The sequence below is a fragment of the Aotus nancymaae genome, unplaced genomic scaffold (assembly GCF_030222135.1).
Source record: "Aotus nancymaae isolate 86718 unplaced genomic scaffold, 86718_ANA_hifiasm-v0.15.2.pri h1tg000076l, whole genome shotgun sequence".
NCBI classification, from domain to species: Eukaryota; Metazoa; Chordata; class Mammalia; order Primates; family Aotidae; genus Aotus; species Aotus nancymaae.
The window spans coordinates 578,011-595,700 of record NW_026988491.1 but is presented as its reverse complement, the minus strand read 5'-3'; the positions used below and the strand labels follow the sequence as shown (position 1 = coordinate 595,700).

The window sequence follows — 17,690 nt, the reverse complement described above, 5'->3', positions numbered from 1 at the left end:
GGTGACAGAGCAAGACCCTGTCTCAAAATTTTAAAAATACTAAATAACTATTGGTTGAAGTAGTGAAAAAAATCTAATAGTAACTTTACCTTGGAATAATATTTATTTTCTCTTTTCCATTATTTATTTTTAAATCTAGGTATAATGTACATTTTATAAGCTGCCTCAAAATCTAACTGGAATGAGAAGTATATAAATCAATATATGGAGCAGTAACTGTGGGGCATCACTGCTCTATGTGTGTTATGTAGACACACAACAACCCTGCGAGACAAGTACTATCATCATTCCAATTCTTAGCTGAGGAAACCTTACGTCTCGAAAGAAGTTTGCCCAAGTTCACACAACTAGTAAGTAGCAGAGTTCAAATCCAGCCAGTCTGAGTTCAGCACTAGAACTCTCAGCTACTATGTTACACATAACTAAACGGCATGTTATAGACACTACGGGTTAGAAAACGATGGTTCAAGTAGTATCCTATTTGAACCTCACAGCTACCCTGTGAAGTAAGCAGGAGATGATTACTAGCCTCGCTTTATAGATGAGGCAACTGAAGCTCAGATATGAAGTCCTCATACTATGACAGCTTCAAGTACAGGGATGGTGTATCTTTGCATCTGTAAGCTCAGGGTCTGACATAAAGGTAGATATTTCAGGGTTTGCTGAATGACTTGCCCCACATTCCACAGCAAATGAGAGCTGCCGTTGCACTAGATCCTTAGCTAGGTCTTCTGCTGATGAGCCAAATAATGGTCGAGATGAAAATGCTGACCACACACATACACAAGCAGCAGGCACATGGTAGACGTGACATGAGCATCAGACAACAACGTAAGAATCAGAAAAGGCAGCCATCACAGAAGATGGAAACAGCTGCACAAACAGACCTGCTAGAAAACGGAGACATTTTCCATATTGAGCTAGACCTTACAGAAAGCTAGGCTCTCTACAAGCAAAGCAGCACCATTCTAGGCTAGGGAAAGGACACCATTCTAGGCTAGGGAAAGTAACAAAAAGAATGGTCTTGGGTTTGGGGAATGCCGGTTAGTCAGGTTTGGCCAATGTAGACATTCTATGTAAGAAGTTAGTGAAAAATAAACAGGGAGAGGTAGGTACTAGGTAATGTAAAGATACTTTGAATGGCAGGATACGCAGTTAGAACTTTAACATGGGTAAAAATGGGTAACTGTTTGGAGACACAGGAAAGTGGAAATACAATGCACAAAATGTACCTTTCAAGATACCCGACAACAGTTTTCTAGGGATTGGGGTCACAGCCAACAAGCAGCAATTAAAGAAAAATGACTAAACTGACAAAAATTAGGGGTCAGAGAAGAATTACTGATAACTTCAATGTGTAAAGGCTGAACTGATTTAGAGAACTGCACTTGAGCCCCAAGAGTGGAGGATATACTCAGTGAAAGAATACAGAGCAGGTTGCTGAGGAGATTGACAGCATCCTCCAAGGGGATCGTCTGATGAGCCAGACCCACCATGTGTCAAGCCAGAAGAGAGGTGAGAATTGCTGGGGAGGACGCCAGCTAAGAGAAACGCCAATGCTTCAAGTTCAGATGGAAAACGCATCAGCAGCAATCACCGCTGTATCTGCAATAAGTGCTTAGGAAATAACCACAAGTAGATTGCCCATCTGTTTCAACCGAGCAAAAATTATCTGCTAAGGGAGATTTCTCTGTATTTGACAAGGTGACTTAGTAAATGCTGAAATTGGAGAGCTTAAGTTTTTAGAAACACAAGAAAGAAATTTTTTTTGACAGATCAAGCTGTGCTACATATCCAGATAAAATGCCTGATTATGATTCAGACTGACATAATAAGGTTACTTTATACCAAGTAAAATCCTTTTGGATTTAGTTTACTTTTTTTTTTACATTATGGTAAACATACATCATAATCTGACCTTTCTTCCTAATACATTAACATAATTTTTAAAGTTTTCATGTGAATGTATATTTTTATGTGTATTTTCAGATATAAACAAGAAAGAACATTCCTGAAACTTTCAAATTTTTACAAACACACTAATATCAGCCCCAGACATGCTATGCTTTCTTTTGACTATTAAAAATGTTTTAGGATAAAGACACATCACACTAATAATAATGGCATATATAATTTCTTAAATATATTTTCATTCAAAATAGTTTCTAATTTCTATTTTCCTTTCCTCTTTGACTTATAAATTGTTTAGAAGTATACTGATTTTCAGGCAGTTAAGGATTCCTGAGTTTAACTCTGTTATTAAATTTGAGCTTAATTCTATTGTTGTCAGAGATCATACTCTATGAAATTTGTAAAAGATCTCTTTAGGACTCATCACATGATCTATTTTGATGCTCCATGTGCACTTTAAAGACTGTGGGCCAGGCATGGTGGCTCATGCCTGTAATCCCAGCACTTTCGGAAGCTGAGGCAGGTGTATCACGAGGTCAGGAATTCAAGACCAGCCTGGCCAACATGGTGAAAGCCCATCCCTACTAAAAATAAAAAATTAGCCAGGTATGGTGGTAGGCACCTGTAATCCCAGCTACTTGGGAGGCTGAGGCAGGAGAATCACTTGAACCTGAGAGGCAGAGTTTGCAGTGAGCCGAGACTGCACCACCGCACTCCAGCCTGGGCAACACAGCAAGAATCCATCTCAAAAAAAAGAGTATGAACTCCATTTTTGCTAGGTGCAGCATTTTATATATGGCAATTAGGTCAAATTTACTCATCATTTTATTAAGATATTCTATATCCTTACTAAATTTTTGTCTGCCTGTTCTATAAGCTCTCGAAGGGTATGTGTTACTATTTCCCAATAGGATTATAAATGTGTCATTTTATATCTGCTAATTTTTGCTTTATATACTTTGAAGTGATGTTGTTATATACAGATTTAAGTTTGTGATATCTTTTTGTTTGACTGACACCATTATCATTAAGAAACAGATCTTTATTTCAAAGTAGCATTACTGTATAGTTTGCCTGATATTAGTGCAGTTATGCCAGCTTTGCTTTGGTTAGTGTTTGTACTGTATCACCTCTTCCATCCATCTGTTTAAACTATATCTCTTGTAAGGAGTATATGCTGGGGGGAGGGGGGCGAGGATTAGTTCTTTATCCAGTCTGGAAAACCTAATCTTTTACTTGGAGTATTTAATCCTTTACATGAAATGTAATTACTTAAAGAGATTTGTAGCTATTTACTCTTTGTTTGCAATTTGACCCACCCATTTTATGTCCTACTTATATTCCTTTTTTTTTTTTTTTTTTTTGCCTATCTGTTGATTAGTAAATGTGGTTTTATTTACTTTTTCCCTCTTTTAACTTGTTAGATATACAGTCATGTGTAGCTTAATGACAAGCATATGTTCTAAGAAATGCGTCAATAGGCAGTTCATAATTGTGTGAACATCATAGTGCATGCTTACAAGAACCTATATGGTATACCTACTACACACCTGGGTCATACGATGTAGCCGATGGCTCCCAGGATTCAAACTGTGCAAGCACTGTACTGAACACTGTAGGCAACTGAACACAACAGTAAGTGTGTCCAAACATAGAAAAGGTACAGTAAAAATGCAGTATGCTAATCTTCTGGGATCACTCTCATATACATGGTCTGTTCTTGGCCTAACAACATCATCCAGCCCGTGATTGTACACACTATTCTTACAGAAGTTACCTTAGAAATTAAAATAAACATCCCTGACTGATTACAATCCAATGTAATTTATTATTTATACTAAATTACTTATACTAACCCCCAATAATCCTAGAACCTTAAAATATTTTAAATTCATTGACCTCCCCTGCCTTTTGTGCTACTGTCATGCATTTTAGTTCTACGTATATTTTAAGCTCAAGAAACATAACATTACTGCTTTAGACAGTCAACATTCATTTATATTTTACATACATATTTACCCTTCATGCTCTCCATTTCTTTCTGCATCTCCATCTGGATCATTTTCCTTCTGACTAACGTATCTCCCTTTAGTATTTCTTGTAATGCACGTCCACTATTGACAAATCCCTCAGTTTCTGTTTGTCTAACTATATCTTTATATCGCTTCATTTTTTTCATGAGAATTTTTTATTTCAATGATCCACAAAACAATATTATAATACTTTATAAAAAATATTAAGTTTAGGCTACCATTATTCATTTTTAAAAGTGTGCTAGAAGGCTGTTTTTGCCAACTTCCTTTCTCGGTAAAGGTTAACTTCCACATTAAGACACTGAAGACGAAAAGCTTTTGGAAGAAATCTTCACATGTACAAAGTTGTTTGTTTTTCTTGGCAATTTAAAAATACAGAACAATTTAAAATGAATATACATTAAGTTAGTATTTTATCTCTATTATACAATTATTATTACATAAGGAACTGCTCCATTCAGCTAAAACCTAATGAATACAATCAACTTTTCCTGGCTTACTTTCCTGATCAGATTTAGTACATAAACATAATTTTGTTACCTTTTTGAATGTGCTTAGAAAAATTACAATATCATAGTTCATATAAAGCCCTTTAAAAATCTCATGTCACAAGTTGTTGACAAGAGGAAATAATGACATCACTTCTTAGGAACACCCTCTTGGTAGAGAGAGACAATACTAAGCAGGTTATGTAAACTGAAAAAAAAAACCCACAATTTTTAGTACCAGAACCATTGCCAACTTGCATGAAGTCCATTTGTCCACATTTTAAAATGGTTTGAATTTGAACATATAGGCCACAGTACAGAATTTCAAATTTAATGATTAAATCAGGTAAATAATGATAGTTTTGTTTGTTTGTTTGAAGACGGAGCTTTTGCTCTTATCTACCAAGGTAGAATGCAGTGACTCCATCTCGGCTCACTGCAACCTCCGTCTCCCAGGTTCAAGCAATTCCGCTGCCTCAGCCTCCCAAGTAGCTGGGATTACAGGCACATGCCACCACATCCAGCTAATTTTTTTTTTTTTTTCTGGTAGAGACAAGGTTTCACCATGTTGGCCAGGCTAGTCTTGAATTCTTGACCTCAGGTGATCTGCCCACCTCGGCCTCCCAAAGTGCTGGGATTACAGGCATGAGCCACCGCGCCCAGCCGTTTCACTATCTATTACTAAGAAAATACCTCATTTATTTCCAGGATTCAGAAGTAATCTTTCAGCATCTTTTCTCCCCATTTTGCCAAAATACCATTCTTCTGCCTGAATGGAATCTGCAGGTGCTACATAATTGCTTGGGATATAACCATTCTTTCCTCTAGTGATTGATCTTGCTTCCCATCAGTCTCCTTCCGTATTGTTAATTATTTGAAATCTTTCACCTTCTTAAATGAAAGGTCTTCTGTAGTTCTAGCTCATAATCATATAAGGCCACAAATATAGTAACACCACCTGTTAAACCAGGAGGATACGAACTTGGCACCACTGAGAATGAGGAAGATGCACATCTAAAAGGTGTTACCCCTGAGGATCCTCCAAATGGTGTCATGGAAAGACTGCTGAAATTAACTGCTTTTCCTTTGCTGAAGATGATGGGCATGGTGACACCACAGTGGGTTCTGCTCCATAATGGCTCACACTTGTACTGACAGGCTCTGGAGTATTTTCAGGTCTGTATTTAATGGCTGGACTTTTGCTTTCTTTACTTTTAATGCAGCCCATTATCAAATCTGTCCTCAGGCAGCAACTCACTGAGTTGCTGCTGCCACAGCTCCAGGTGACAGGAGGGGGTGGCAGGCAGAGGCCCAGGCCACAGGTCTTCTCCCTCCTCCACCTCCTTGTCCCCCATTTTTGAAGCAAATTTTTGCTGGGAGTAGAATTCTAGGCCGGCAATTATCTTTCTTTCCTTTAAAGACGCCCATTTCAGTGTCTTTTTTAAAAAATCATTTTTTTATTAAAAAATCCTTTTCATAATGTCACAGTCAGTCAAATTGTTGCTCTTTTAAAAGTAATATGCCTTCCCCACTGCTTACCATGGCTATTTTAAATATATTTTCATAGTTTAAAACCTTTGTCATAGTTCCCATAGTCTTATATTGACATGCAAAGATCTGTTTCATTTGTATTCATTCAGCTTAGGGTTTCCTAAGCTTTCAAATCTGTTAGCTGCTGTCTTTCATCATTTTGTAAAATTCTATGTATTATCTTTTCATACCTTGCTTTTGCCCTATTCTCTCCCTTCTCTTTCTGAAACTCCAATCCCACATGTGTCAGACCTTTTAAAAATGTCTCATGTGTCTTTCGTTTTTCTGTTTCTTTTTTCAATTCCTTTTCTCTGTGCTTCAGTTTAAGATTATCCACTGACTTGCCTTTCTATCTATTAATTTTGTCTTGAACTCTAACCAATCTGCTATTGAACTTAACCATTAGTTCTAATTTCAACCGTGGTACTTTCTGTTCTAAAGTGTTTACTTAAGTCTCCATAATAAATTCAAATTTTCCTGAAATTATGTATCCCTTCATCTATTGTGTCCATCTTTTCCTCTATTTTCTTGAACATATGATTCATAGTTATTTTAAAGTTACTGTCTGCTAACTCCAATATCTGATTCACCTGTTGGTCTGCTTTTATTGCCTTGTTTATGATTCACATGATCTTCCTTCTTAGCACGTCTCATAATTCCTTACTGTATGCTAAACACTATACAGTCCTTACATAATGTTATTTTCTACCTGTAAAAAGACAGAAAAGGGCCCTTTGTACTTTGGTAAGCAGGTAAGGAGGGAGCTCATCATCCAATAAAGGATGGCACTAGGTTGGGTTGTCATTTTTGTAGGACCCCATCTGCTTCTGCCTCAACCCTGTTTCTAAGGCATGTCCTCCATGGAGTTCAGTGAGAGACTTTGTTTCCTTAGCACTGGATTCAGTTCTGCCCATGACAAGTTTTCAGCTTGCTCTTTGGCCTCCCACCCCATTAAGCTTGAGAACCTGGCATGTGTTTTGAGAGGGCAACTAATCACCTACGTGGTGCTTCTCTAGTCTTATTTTTAAACTCTAGCTCCAGAAACCTCTTCTGCACTTTTTGGCTCCCAGAAGTAGCCAAGCCTGGATGCTCATCTGCCTGCTACACCTGAAATCAACAGACACCCCAAGTGAAAAGTAGCTGTAGATCCTCAATGTCACCAGACTACTTCCTCTAGGGTTTTCATCTCTTGTCCATTCCATTTTCAGCCTCCAGCCGGTCTGTGTTTCCTAAGCACTATAAGGCTGTAGGAGATTTCAATGTGCCTCCCAGAAGTTTCTGGCCTCTCTCTTCAGCTCCCCTCCAACCTCAGACTTCACCAAATGCCTTATGGGAAAAATCAGTCATGTATTTGAGCACCTCACCACACCTCCACCCCAACCACCACCAAATCTCCAATTTGTCAGTCCAGTATGACTAGAAAACCTTGGCTAATATCTCTTTCAAACCTAGTAGCAGTCCTCTGCCTCTGCTCACATCTCCAGAGCTAGCATATTTCCACAGGAAATAAAATAACTGGAGCTTCTCAGTGCAGCTCTGGATGATCCTCCCATCTCTGGAACTTTAGTCCAACTGTCCCTCGTTGCTTCCATAGCACTCTGAAGCCTTTAAGAATGCAACTCTTATAGTGTGTTCAGTTTTTTTATACATGTTAGCATCCTGAACTTGATACTGTATTTTGCACTACTAATTACTTTCAATGATTTCTAAATATTTATAAGATATTGAGTAGTCTTAATATGTTCCAAGTACAGTTTAAATATGCTTTTGAAAGAAAAGCATCAGTAAAACTTCTTACCTCTTCATAAAACTTCACCTGAGGTACAGCTTCATTAATTTCATTCAAACAAAAATCTTTAAATAGCAAGAAACCTAAAGGAAAAAAATAAAAAATTTCAGGGTGGGCAATTAACTGAAATTTTATCCCACAAGGATGTTTTCAAAGCAATGTGTTTACACCTCAACCTCTTCTTCCCCTACTTTTTTTTCTTTTAAGATTTCAAGAAGCTAGTGAATTAATTAATTCCTAAAAGGAAATACTCTAGGCAGAAGAGTACCACATACCTGGCTCCTTGCTTCAAGGTTCCTTCTCTATTCATGTCCCCCACCCTCTTTCTATAAAAGCATGATACAACAGGGCTGGTGTTCACCACCACCACCTGGAACCACTGACCACTGTAGGGACCAAAATAATAACCAAAGGAATAAGAGGTACAGACAGTATGAAAGCACTGGTGAGAATCACCAAGATGCTAATAAACACTATGCCCACTAAAATAAGACCAAAAGCCCTAAAAACACACACACGTGCACACACACACACACACACACACACACCCCAGAACTTCCCAAAACTTTCTAGACCTTTCTCTTACCACTCACTCATTATTTCAAGTCCCTACCAAATACCTAGTGCCAGAGTAGATTACCCATTCCCAAGTCATTCTTCACTCCTTCACAACTAAATGGCTCACCTTTAAACAATCAATGCCATTTGCCTAGAATACCGTGTCCCTTTCTGTACCTTGAACACTCCTAAAATAACCAGAATTGGATTCAAAAGCCACCTGTGCTCCGAAGTCTTCTCTGATGAGACAGACTCTATTGCACAATGCATAGTACACAGTAGGTGGTCAATAAATGTTCATTGAGGCCGGGCGCGGTGGCTCACGCCTGTAATCCCAGCACTTTGGGAGGCCGAGGCGGGTGGATCACGAGGTCAAGAGATCGAGACCATCCTGGTCAACATGGTGAAACCCCGTCTCTACTAAAAATACAAAAAATTAGCTGGGCATGGTGGCGCGTGCCTGTAATCCCAGCTACTCAGGAGGCTGAGGCAGGAGAATTGCCTGAACCCAGGAGGCGGAGGTTGCGGTGAGCCGAGATCGCGCCATTGCACTCCAGCCCGGGTAACAAGAGCGAAACTCCGTCTCAAAAAATAAAAAAAATAAAAAAAATAAATGTTCATTGAATGAATGTTTGTTTACTTAGCCTTTCCAACATTCTGTCAAAATATTTACCACACTCAAATTAATCACCTAATTTATAAGGCTCTCATTCCATTTGAGAACCTAGTGCCTTGCTTAAGGCCTAATGGTCACGCCTAGATAAACAAAGTTGAATAGAACAAGCTGATACCAGACTGAAGATAGAGATACTTGAAGATCATAAATTCCAAAAAGTCAAAACAATAAAACACAGAGTTAGCAAAAACAGAAGTCGCAGAAGGGAACTGAAGACTCATGAAGTCTAACAAGTAGAGAGGAGGTGGACCAGAATTCCCCAGGTGGGACTCAAAAAGGAAGTAGCTGTGATGAGATTTTAATTAATATTAGCATAAGGCTCTCGTAACTTGAACTGGTCTGTGACTGCTCCATAAATTCCCCCACAGTTCCTGGAACATGACCTTTGAAAATGGTAAGTGTTCGTTGACTCAAACCAGAGTAGAATGACTAAGAGTACTAGTTAAATAGGCACAGCCAGACTTTAGCAGGGTCAGGTGCACACCTGCCGCAGAAGCACAGTCACTCTTATCCCATGGAGAAACTGCAATGACCCCAATGAACGCAGAAAGTAGGAAATTCAAGTAGCAGGCAAATGGGAAGGATATACATCTCTATCTGTCTGTATGTTAGTATTTTGAGTTTAAGAGTAATGGCTGTCTCTTCGTTTTCATTCATTTCAAAGGAATTCCTAACTCCCCTTGTCATTTCTTCTTTGATCCGTGAGTCTTTCAGAAGGATGTAATTTAATTTCAAAATATTTTGGGATTTTTTTAGATACTGATTCCTGTTTAGCTCTGCTGTGGTCAGAGAACATGCTTGGTATAACTTCAATGTTTTTGTTTTTGTTTTTGTTTTTGTTTTTTGAGATGGAGTCTCGCTCTGTAGCCCAGGCCGGAGTGCAGTGGTGCGATCTCGGCTGACTGCAACCTCCATCTCTCAGGTACAAGTTCAAGCAATTCTCCTACCTCAACCTCCCAAGAAGCTGGGATTACAGGCATGAGCCACCATGCCCAACTAATTTTTTTTTTTTTTTTTTTTTTTTGTATTTTTTAGTAGAGACAGGGTTTCACCATATTGGCTAGTCTGGTCTTTAACTTCTGACCTTGTGATCCACCTGCCTCAGCCTCCCAAAGTGCTAGGATTACAGGTGTAAGCCACTGCACCTGGCCAACTTCAAAGTTTTTAAATGCATTGAAACTTTTGGTCTATCTAGGTGAGTGCTGCATGGCACTTGAAAAGAAATGTGCATTCTGTTCTTGTAGGGTGGAGTGTTTCATTTAAAAGAATAAAAAGACAATTAAACCAAGTGGGCTTGATAGAGTTGTTCAAGATGGTCCTCTGCAGCAATACAGATGGAATTGAAGTCCATTATCCTAAGTGAAGTCAGTCAGAAATAGAAAGTCAAATACTGCATGTTCTCATTAAGAAGTGGGAGCTAAACAATGGGTACACATGGACATAGGGAGTAAAATAATAGACACTGGAAACTCTAAAAGGTAGGAGGATGGGAGAGGAGTGAGCCATGAAAAATCACACACTGGGTACAATGTACACTAAAAGCCCAGACTTCGCCACTATGCAATGTGTTTACGCAACAAAATTGTACTTGTACCCCCTAAATCCATAAAAATAAAAGATCATCCTCTGAATCTTCACTGAATGTCTGTCTATTTATTCTATCCATTATCAACAGGGAAGTGTTGAACTCTCCATTTGTAATTGTAGATTTGTTCATCTTTTTTCAATGTCGTCAGGTTTTGCCGCATGTATTTCTTTTTCTATTTTTGGAAGAGAAAACTAATATGAGAATTTGAACTTAAGTATTTTGGTCAAATTAGAGATGTTTTCAGAATGTCGAAATGACAAAATGAAATAATACCACACATGGACCACTGTCTTTTGACTACACTTGGAATCAGACTGAACCTCCTCACCATAGCCTACCCCCGCCCTCTGGAGTCGCCACTCCCTTCTCCAGTCCCATCTCACAGTGCTCCACCCAAGCTGACTTCACTTAAGCCAAGCTTCTGTACTATAGTTTCTCTAACACCGAGCTCATTCTCTTCTTGGGGTTTCTTACCAGCTATTCCCACGGCCTCACACACTTTTCCTGGATCTTCAGACTTGAACAGCTCACTAGCTCACTTCAAATATCCCTTTCCCTGAGGAGGCCTTCATGATTCTCACTCATTCTCAATATCCTGTTCTCTGTCTCTATCTGTCATCCATACACACCACAAAACACTTTGTAGCACTTATGATGACCAAAAATCATCACATGTATATATTTGCTTCTTTACTATCTACCTCTCCCACTACAATATAAGCTGCAATGCACAGGGTGCAGGTGTTTTATCCTCTACTATGTTTGCACAAGAGCACTGACTGTGGCAAAGACAGCTTAGGAGAGAGAACAAAGGAAGAAAGGTAGAAGAGAGAGAATGGGTAGGAAGGGAGGGAGGGAAGTTGGGGGAAAGGAGGAAGGAAGAGGACAGAAACGGGAGGGATGAGGACTCCGATCCAAGATGGCCGATTAGGAGGAACTCGGGAATGCAGCTCGGAGAGAAAGCGCAGAGGGTGAGTGGACACCGCATTTCCAGACGGATTTTTACTGCCCACAGACCAGGAGATTAACAGGCGGAGGAGCCTCACGGGTTGCCAGCACTGCTGGTTTGACTGGCGCGGCCGCTAGGCCTGCACCCTGGGGCAGCAGTTCCCTGTGCAGAGTGAGCGAGACTGAGTCCACTCTAAGCCAGCAAGGGGAGCTGAAACGGGGAGCCAGGCCAGGAGATTCCCGGGCAAAAAAGCACCACGAATCTCAGAGCCGCTGCTTCAGCCGATGCAGCGGCTCCTAGGGCAGCGGATTTTTACCACCCACAGACCAGGAGATTCACAGGCGGAGGAGCCCCACGGGTCGCCAGCGCTGCTGGTTTGACCGGCGCGGCTGCTTGGCCTGCGCCATGGGGCAGCGGCATCCTGTACAGAGTGAGCGAGACTGAGTCCCCTCTAAGCCCGCAAGGGGAGCTGAAACAGGGAGTCAAGTCAAGCCAGGAGATTCCTGGGCAAAAAAAGCACCACGGGAAACACAACTGAACCCGGGACGGTCCTGCTCTGTGGAGAGGGGCGTCCTCCACTACGGAGGCACCCTGCAGTCCCAGGGCAATCTGCCGTAACAAAGGCAACCCGACACTACAGAGACTCCGTCACTACAGGGGCGGGCCAACATAGCGGAAGCAGTTCTAACTACACCCATATAAACAGGACTGCAGGGAAGTTCACACGGAAGCTGGGCGGAGCACACAGCAGCTCAGCGAAGCGTCTGAAGGCTGAGTGTGACTAGGCTGCCACCTTGTGGGCAGGGAAAATGGCAGCAGCACAGCGGAAACTCATAAAGCCCTAACTCCCTGGGACAGAACACCTGGGGGGAAGAAAAGGGGGTTTATGAGTTCTGCTGCTGCAGACTTAAAATTACCAAAATCAGAAAGACAGCAACTACAAAGTTGACAGGTGGATAAATCCACAAAGATGGGAAGAAACCAGCGCAAAAAGGATGAAAACACCTGAAACCAGAACATCTCTCCTCCTCCAAGGGAGCACAACTCCTCAACAGCAAGGGAACAAGACTGGATGGAGAATGAGTGTGATGAAATGACAGAATCAGCTTTCAGAAAGTGGATAATAAGAAACTTCCGTGAGCTAAAAGAACATGTTCTAACCCAATGCAAAGAAACTAAGAATCTTGAAAAAAGACTTGACAAAATGCTAATGAGAATGGACAACTTAGAGAGGAATATGAGTGAATTGATGGAGCTGAAAAACACAACACGAGAACTTCGCGAAGCATGCCCAAGTTTCAACAGCCGAATTGACCAAGCAGAAGAAAGGATATCAGAGGTCGAAGATCAACTCAATGAAATAAAACGAGAAGGCAAGATTAGAGAAAACAGGGTAAAAAGGAATGAACAAAGTCAACAAGAAATATGGGACTATGTGAAAAGACCTAATCTACGTTTGATAGGTGTACCTGAATTTGATGAACAGAATGCATCCAAGCTGGAAAATACTCTTCAGGATATTATCCAGGAAAACTTCCCCAACCTAGCAAGGCAGGCCAATATTCAAGTCCAGGAAATACAGAGACCACCACAAAGATATTCCTCTAGAAGAGCAACGCCAAGGCACATAATCATCAGATTCACCAGGGTTGAAATGAAGGAGAAAATAATAAGGGCAGCCAGAGAGAAAGGTCGGGTTACCCACAAAGGGAAGCCCATCAGACTCACAGCAGATCTCTCAGCAGAAACCCTACAGGCCAGAAGAGAGTGGGGGCCGATATTCAACATCCTTAAAGAAAAGAACTTTCAACCCAGAATTTCATATCCAGCCAAACTAAGCTTCATAAGTGAAGGAAAAATAAAATCCTTTGTGAACAAGCAAGTACTCAAGAGATTTCATCATCACCAGACCAGCTTTACAAAAGCTCCTGAAGGAGGCACTACACATAGAAAAGAACAACCAGTACCAGCCACTCCAAAAACACACGAAATGGTAAAGAGCATCAACACAATGAAGAATCTGCATCAACCAACGGGCAAAACAGCCAACCAGCATCAAAATGACAGGATCAAATTCACACATAACAATATTAACCCTAAATGTAAACAGACTAAATGCCCCAATCAAAAGACACAGACTGGCAAATTGGATAAAAAGCCAAAACCCATCAGCGTGCTGTATCCAGGAAACCCACCTCACATGCAAGGATACACAAAGGCTCAAAATAAAGGGATGGAGGAAGATTTACCAAGCAAATGGAGAGCAAAAAAAAGCAGGAGTTGCAATTCTCATCTCTGATAAAATAGACTTTAAAGCAACAAAGATCAAAAGAGACAAAGAAGGACATTACATAATGGTAAAAGGATCAATGCAACAAGAAGAGCTAATGATCCTAAATATATATGCATCTAATACAGGAGCACCCAGATACATAAAGCAAGTTCTTAAAGACTTACAAAGAGACTTAGACTCCCACACAATAATAGTGGGAGACTTCAACACACCATTGTCAATATTAGACAGATCAACGAGACAGAAAATTAACAAGGATATCCAGGACTTGAACTCAGACCTGGAATAAGCAAACCTAATAGACATTTACAGAACTCTCCACCCCAAATCCACAGAATATACATTCTTCTCAGCACCACATCACACCTACTCTAAAATTGACCACATAATTGGAAGAAAATCACTCCTCAGCAAATGCAAAAGAACGGAAACAATAACAAACAGTCTCTCAGACCACAGTGCAATCAAGTTAGAACTCAGAATTCAGAAACCAACCCAGAACCGCACAGCTTCATGGAAAATGAACAACTTTCTCCTGAATGTTGACTGGATAAACAATGAAATGAAGGCAGAAATAAAGATGTTCTTCAAAACCAACGAGAACGAAGACACCACATACCAGAATCTCTGGGACACATTTAAAGCAGTCTCTAGAGGAAAATATATAGCAATAAGTGCCCACATGAGAAGAAAGGAGAGATCTAAAATTCACAACCTATTGTCAAAATTGAAAGAGCTAGAGGAGCAAGATCAAAAAAAAAACAAAACCTAGCAGAAGACAAGAAATAAGTAAGATCAAAGCAGAATTGAAGGAGATAGAGACATGAAAAACCCTACAAAAAATCAATAAATCCAGGAGCTGGTTTTTTGAAAAGATCAACAAAATAGACAGACCACTAGCCAGATTAATAAAAAAGAAAAGAGAGAATAACCAAATAGATGCAATAAAAAATGATAAAGGGGATATCACCACAGATTCCACAGAAATTCAAACCATCATCAGAGATCATCACAAACAACTCTATGCACATAAACTAGAAAACCTGGAAGAAATGGATAAATTCCTGGACAGTTGCCTCCTCCCAACCCTAAACCAGGAAGAAGTCGAAACCCTGAATAGACCAATAACCAGGTCTGAAGTCGAGGCAGCAATTAAGAGCCTACCACCCAAAAAAAGCCCAGGTCCAGATGGGTTCACAGCCGAATTCTACCAGACATACAAAGAGGAACTGGTACCATTCCTACTGAAACTATTCCAAATAATCCAAAAAGAGGGAATCCTTCCCAAATCATTTTATGAGACCAACATCATCCTAATACCAAAACCCGGCAGAGACTCAACAAGAAAAGAAAACTACAGGCCAATATCCATGATGAACATAGATGCAAAAATCTTCAATAAAATACTGGCAAGCCGATTACAACAGCACATCAAAAAGCTTATCCACCATGATCAAGTAGGATTCATCCCGGGGATGCAAGGCTGGTTCAATATACGCAAGTCTATAAATGTAATTCACCACATAAACAGAACCAAAGACAAAAACCACATGATTATCTCAATCGATGCAGAGAAGGCCTTCGACAAAATTCAACAGCCCTTTATGCTAAAAACTCTCAATAAACTAGGTATCGACGGAACGTATCTCAAAATAATAAAAGCTATTTATGACAAACCAACAGCCAATATCATACTGAATGGGTAAAAACTGGAAGCATTCCCTTTGAAATCTAGCACTAGACAAGGATGCCCTCTCTCACCACTCCTATTCAATATAGTATTGGAAGTTCTAGCCAGAGCAATCAGGCAAGAAAAAGAAATAAAGGGTATTCAATTAGGAAAGGAGGAAGTCAAATTGTCTCTATTTGCAGACAACATGATTGTATATCTAGAAGACCCCATCATCTCAGCCCCAAATCTCTTGAAACTGATAAGCAACTTCAGCAAAGTCTCAGGATACAAAATCAATGTGCAAAAATCACAAGCATTCCTATACACCAATAACAGACTTAAAGAGAGCCAAATCAAGAACAAACTGCCATTCACAATTGCTACAAAGAGAATAAAATACCTAGGAATACAACTAACAAGGAACGTAAAGGACCTCTTCAAGGAGAACTACAAACCACTGCTCAACGAAATAAGAGAGGACACAAACAGATGGAGAAACATTCCATGTTTATGGTTAGGAAGAATTAATATCGTGAAAATGGCCATACTGCCCAAAGTAATTTACAGATTCAATGCTATCCCCATCAAGCTACCAATGACCTTCTTCACAGAACTGGAAAAAACCACCTTAAACTTCATATGGAACCAAAAGAGAGCCCGCATAGCCAAGTCAATTCTAAGCAAAAAGAACGAAGTGGGAGGCATCACACTACAGGACATCAAACTATACTACAAGGCTACAATAATCAAAACAGCATGGTACTGGTACCAAAACAGAGATATAGACCAATGGAACAGAACAGAGGCGTCGGAGGCAACACAACATATCTACAACCATCCAATCTTTGACAAACCTGACAAAAACAAGCAATGGGGAAAGGAATCCCTGTTCAATAAGTGGTGTTGGGAAAACTGGCTAGCCATATGCAGAAAGCAGAAACTCGACCCCTTCCTGACACCGTACACTAAAATTGACTCCAGATGGATTAAAGACTTAAACATAAGACGTAACACCATAAAAACCCTAGAAGGAAACCTAGGCAAAATCATTCAGGACATAGGCGTAGGCAAGGACTTTATGACCAAAACACCAAAAGCATTGGCAACAAAAGCCAAAATAGACAAATGGGACCTAATCAAACTCCACAGCTTCTGCACGGCGAAAGAAACAGTCAATAGAGTGAATCGGCAACCGACAGAATGGGAAAAAATTTTTGCAGCCTACCCGTCTGACAAAGGGCTGATATCCAGAATTTACAACGAACTAAAACAGATTTACAAGAAAAAAACAAACAAGTCCATTCAAAAATGGGCAAAGGATATGAACAGATACTTTACAAAAGAAGACATACATGAGGCCAACAAGCATATGAAAAAATGCTCATCATCACTGGTCATTAGAGAAATGCAAATCAAAACTACATTGAGATACCATCTCACGCCAGTTAGAATGGCCATCATTAAAAAATCTGGAGACAACAGATGCTGGAGAGGATGTGGAGAAATAGGAACACTTTTACACTGTTGGTGGGAGTGTAAATTAGTTCAACCATTGTGGAAGACAGTGTGGTGATTCCTCAAGGACCTAGAAATAGAAATTCCATTTGACCCAGCAATCCCATTACCGGGTATACATCCAAAGGATTATAAATCATTCTACTATAAGGACACATACACACGAATGTTCATTGCAGCACAGTTTACAATAGCAAAGACCTGGAACCAACCCAAATGCCCATCGATGATAGACTGGACAGGAAAAATGTGGCACATATACACCATGGAATATTATGCAGCCATCAAAAATGATGAGTTCGCGTCCTTTGTAGGGACTTGGATGAACCTGGAAACCATCATTCTCAGCAAACTGACACAAGAACACAAAATCAAACACCACATGTTCTCACTCATAGGTGGGTGTTGAACAATGAGAACACATGGACACAGGGAGGGGAGCACTATACACTGGGGTCTGTTGGGGGGTTGTGGGGGGGACAGCAGGGGGTGGGGAGTTGGGGAGGGATAGCATGGGGAGAAATGCCAGATATAGGTGAAGGGGAGGAAGGCAGCAAATCACACAGCCACGTATGCACCTATGCAACAACCTTGCATGTTTTTCATATGTACCCCAAAACCTAAAATGCAATAAAAAAAAAAAAAAAGAAACGGGAGGGATGAGGGAAAGGAGATGAATGAACACCAA

General features: G+C 40.3%; 1 protein-coding gene across 1 annotated transcript in view; it reads right to left on the bottom strand.

Moving 5' to 3' along the window:
* The window catches only part of GRK3 (G protein-coupled receptor kinase 3), a 163,133-nt gene that overhangs the window by 76,539 nt on the left and 68,904 nt on the right, over positions 1–17,690 (bottom strand). The window contains exon 3 of the mRNA XM_021666189.2: positions 7,761–7,834. Within this exon, the coding sequence (XP_021521864.1) occupies positions 7,761–7,834 (74 nt within the window). The remainder of the gene's footprint in view (positions 1–7,760; positions 7,835–17,690) is intronic.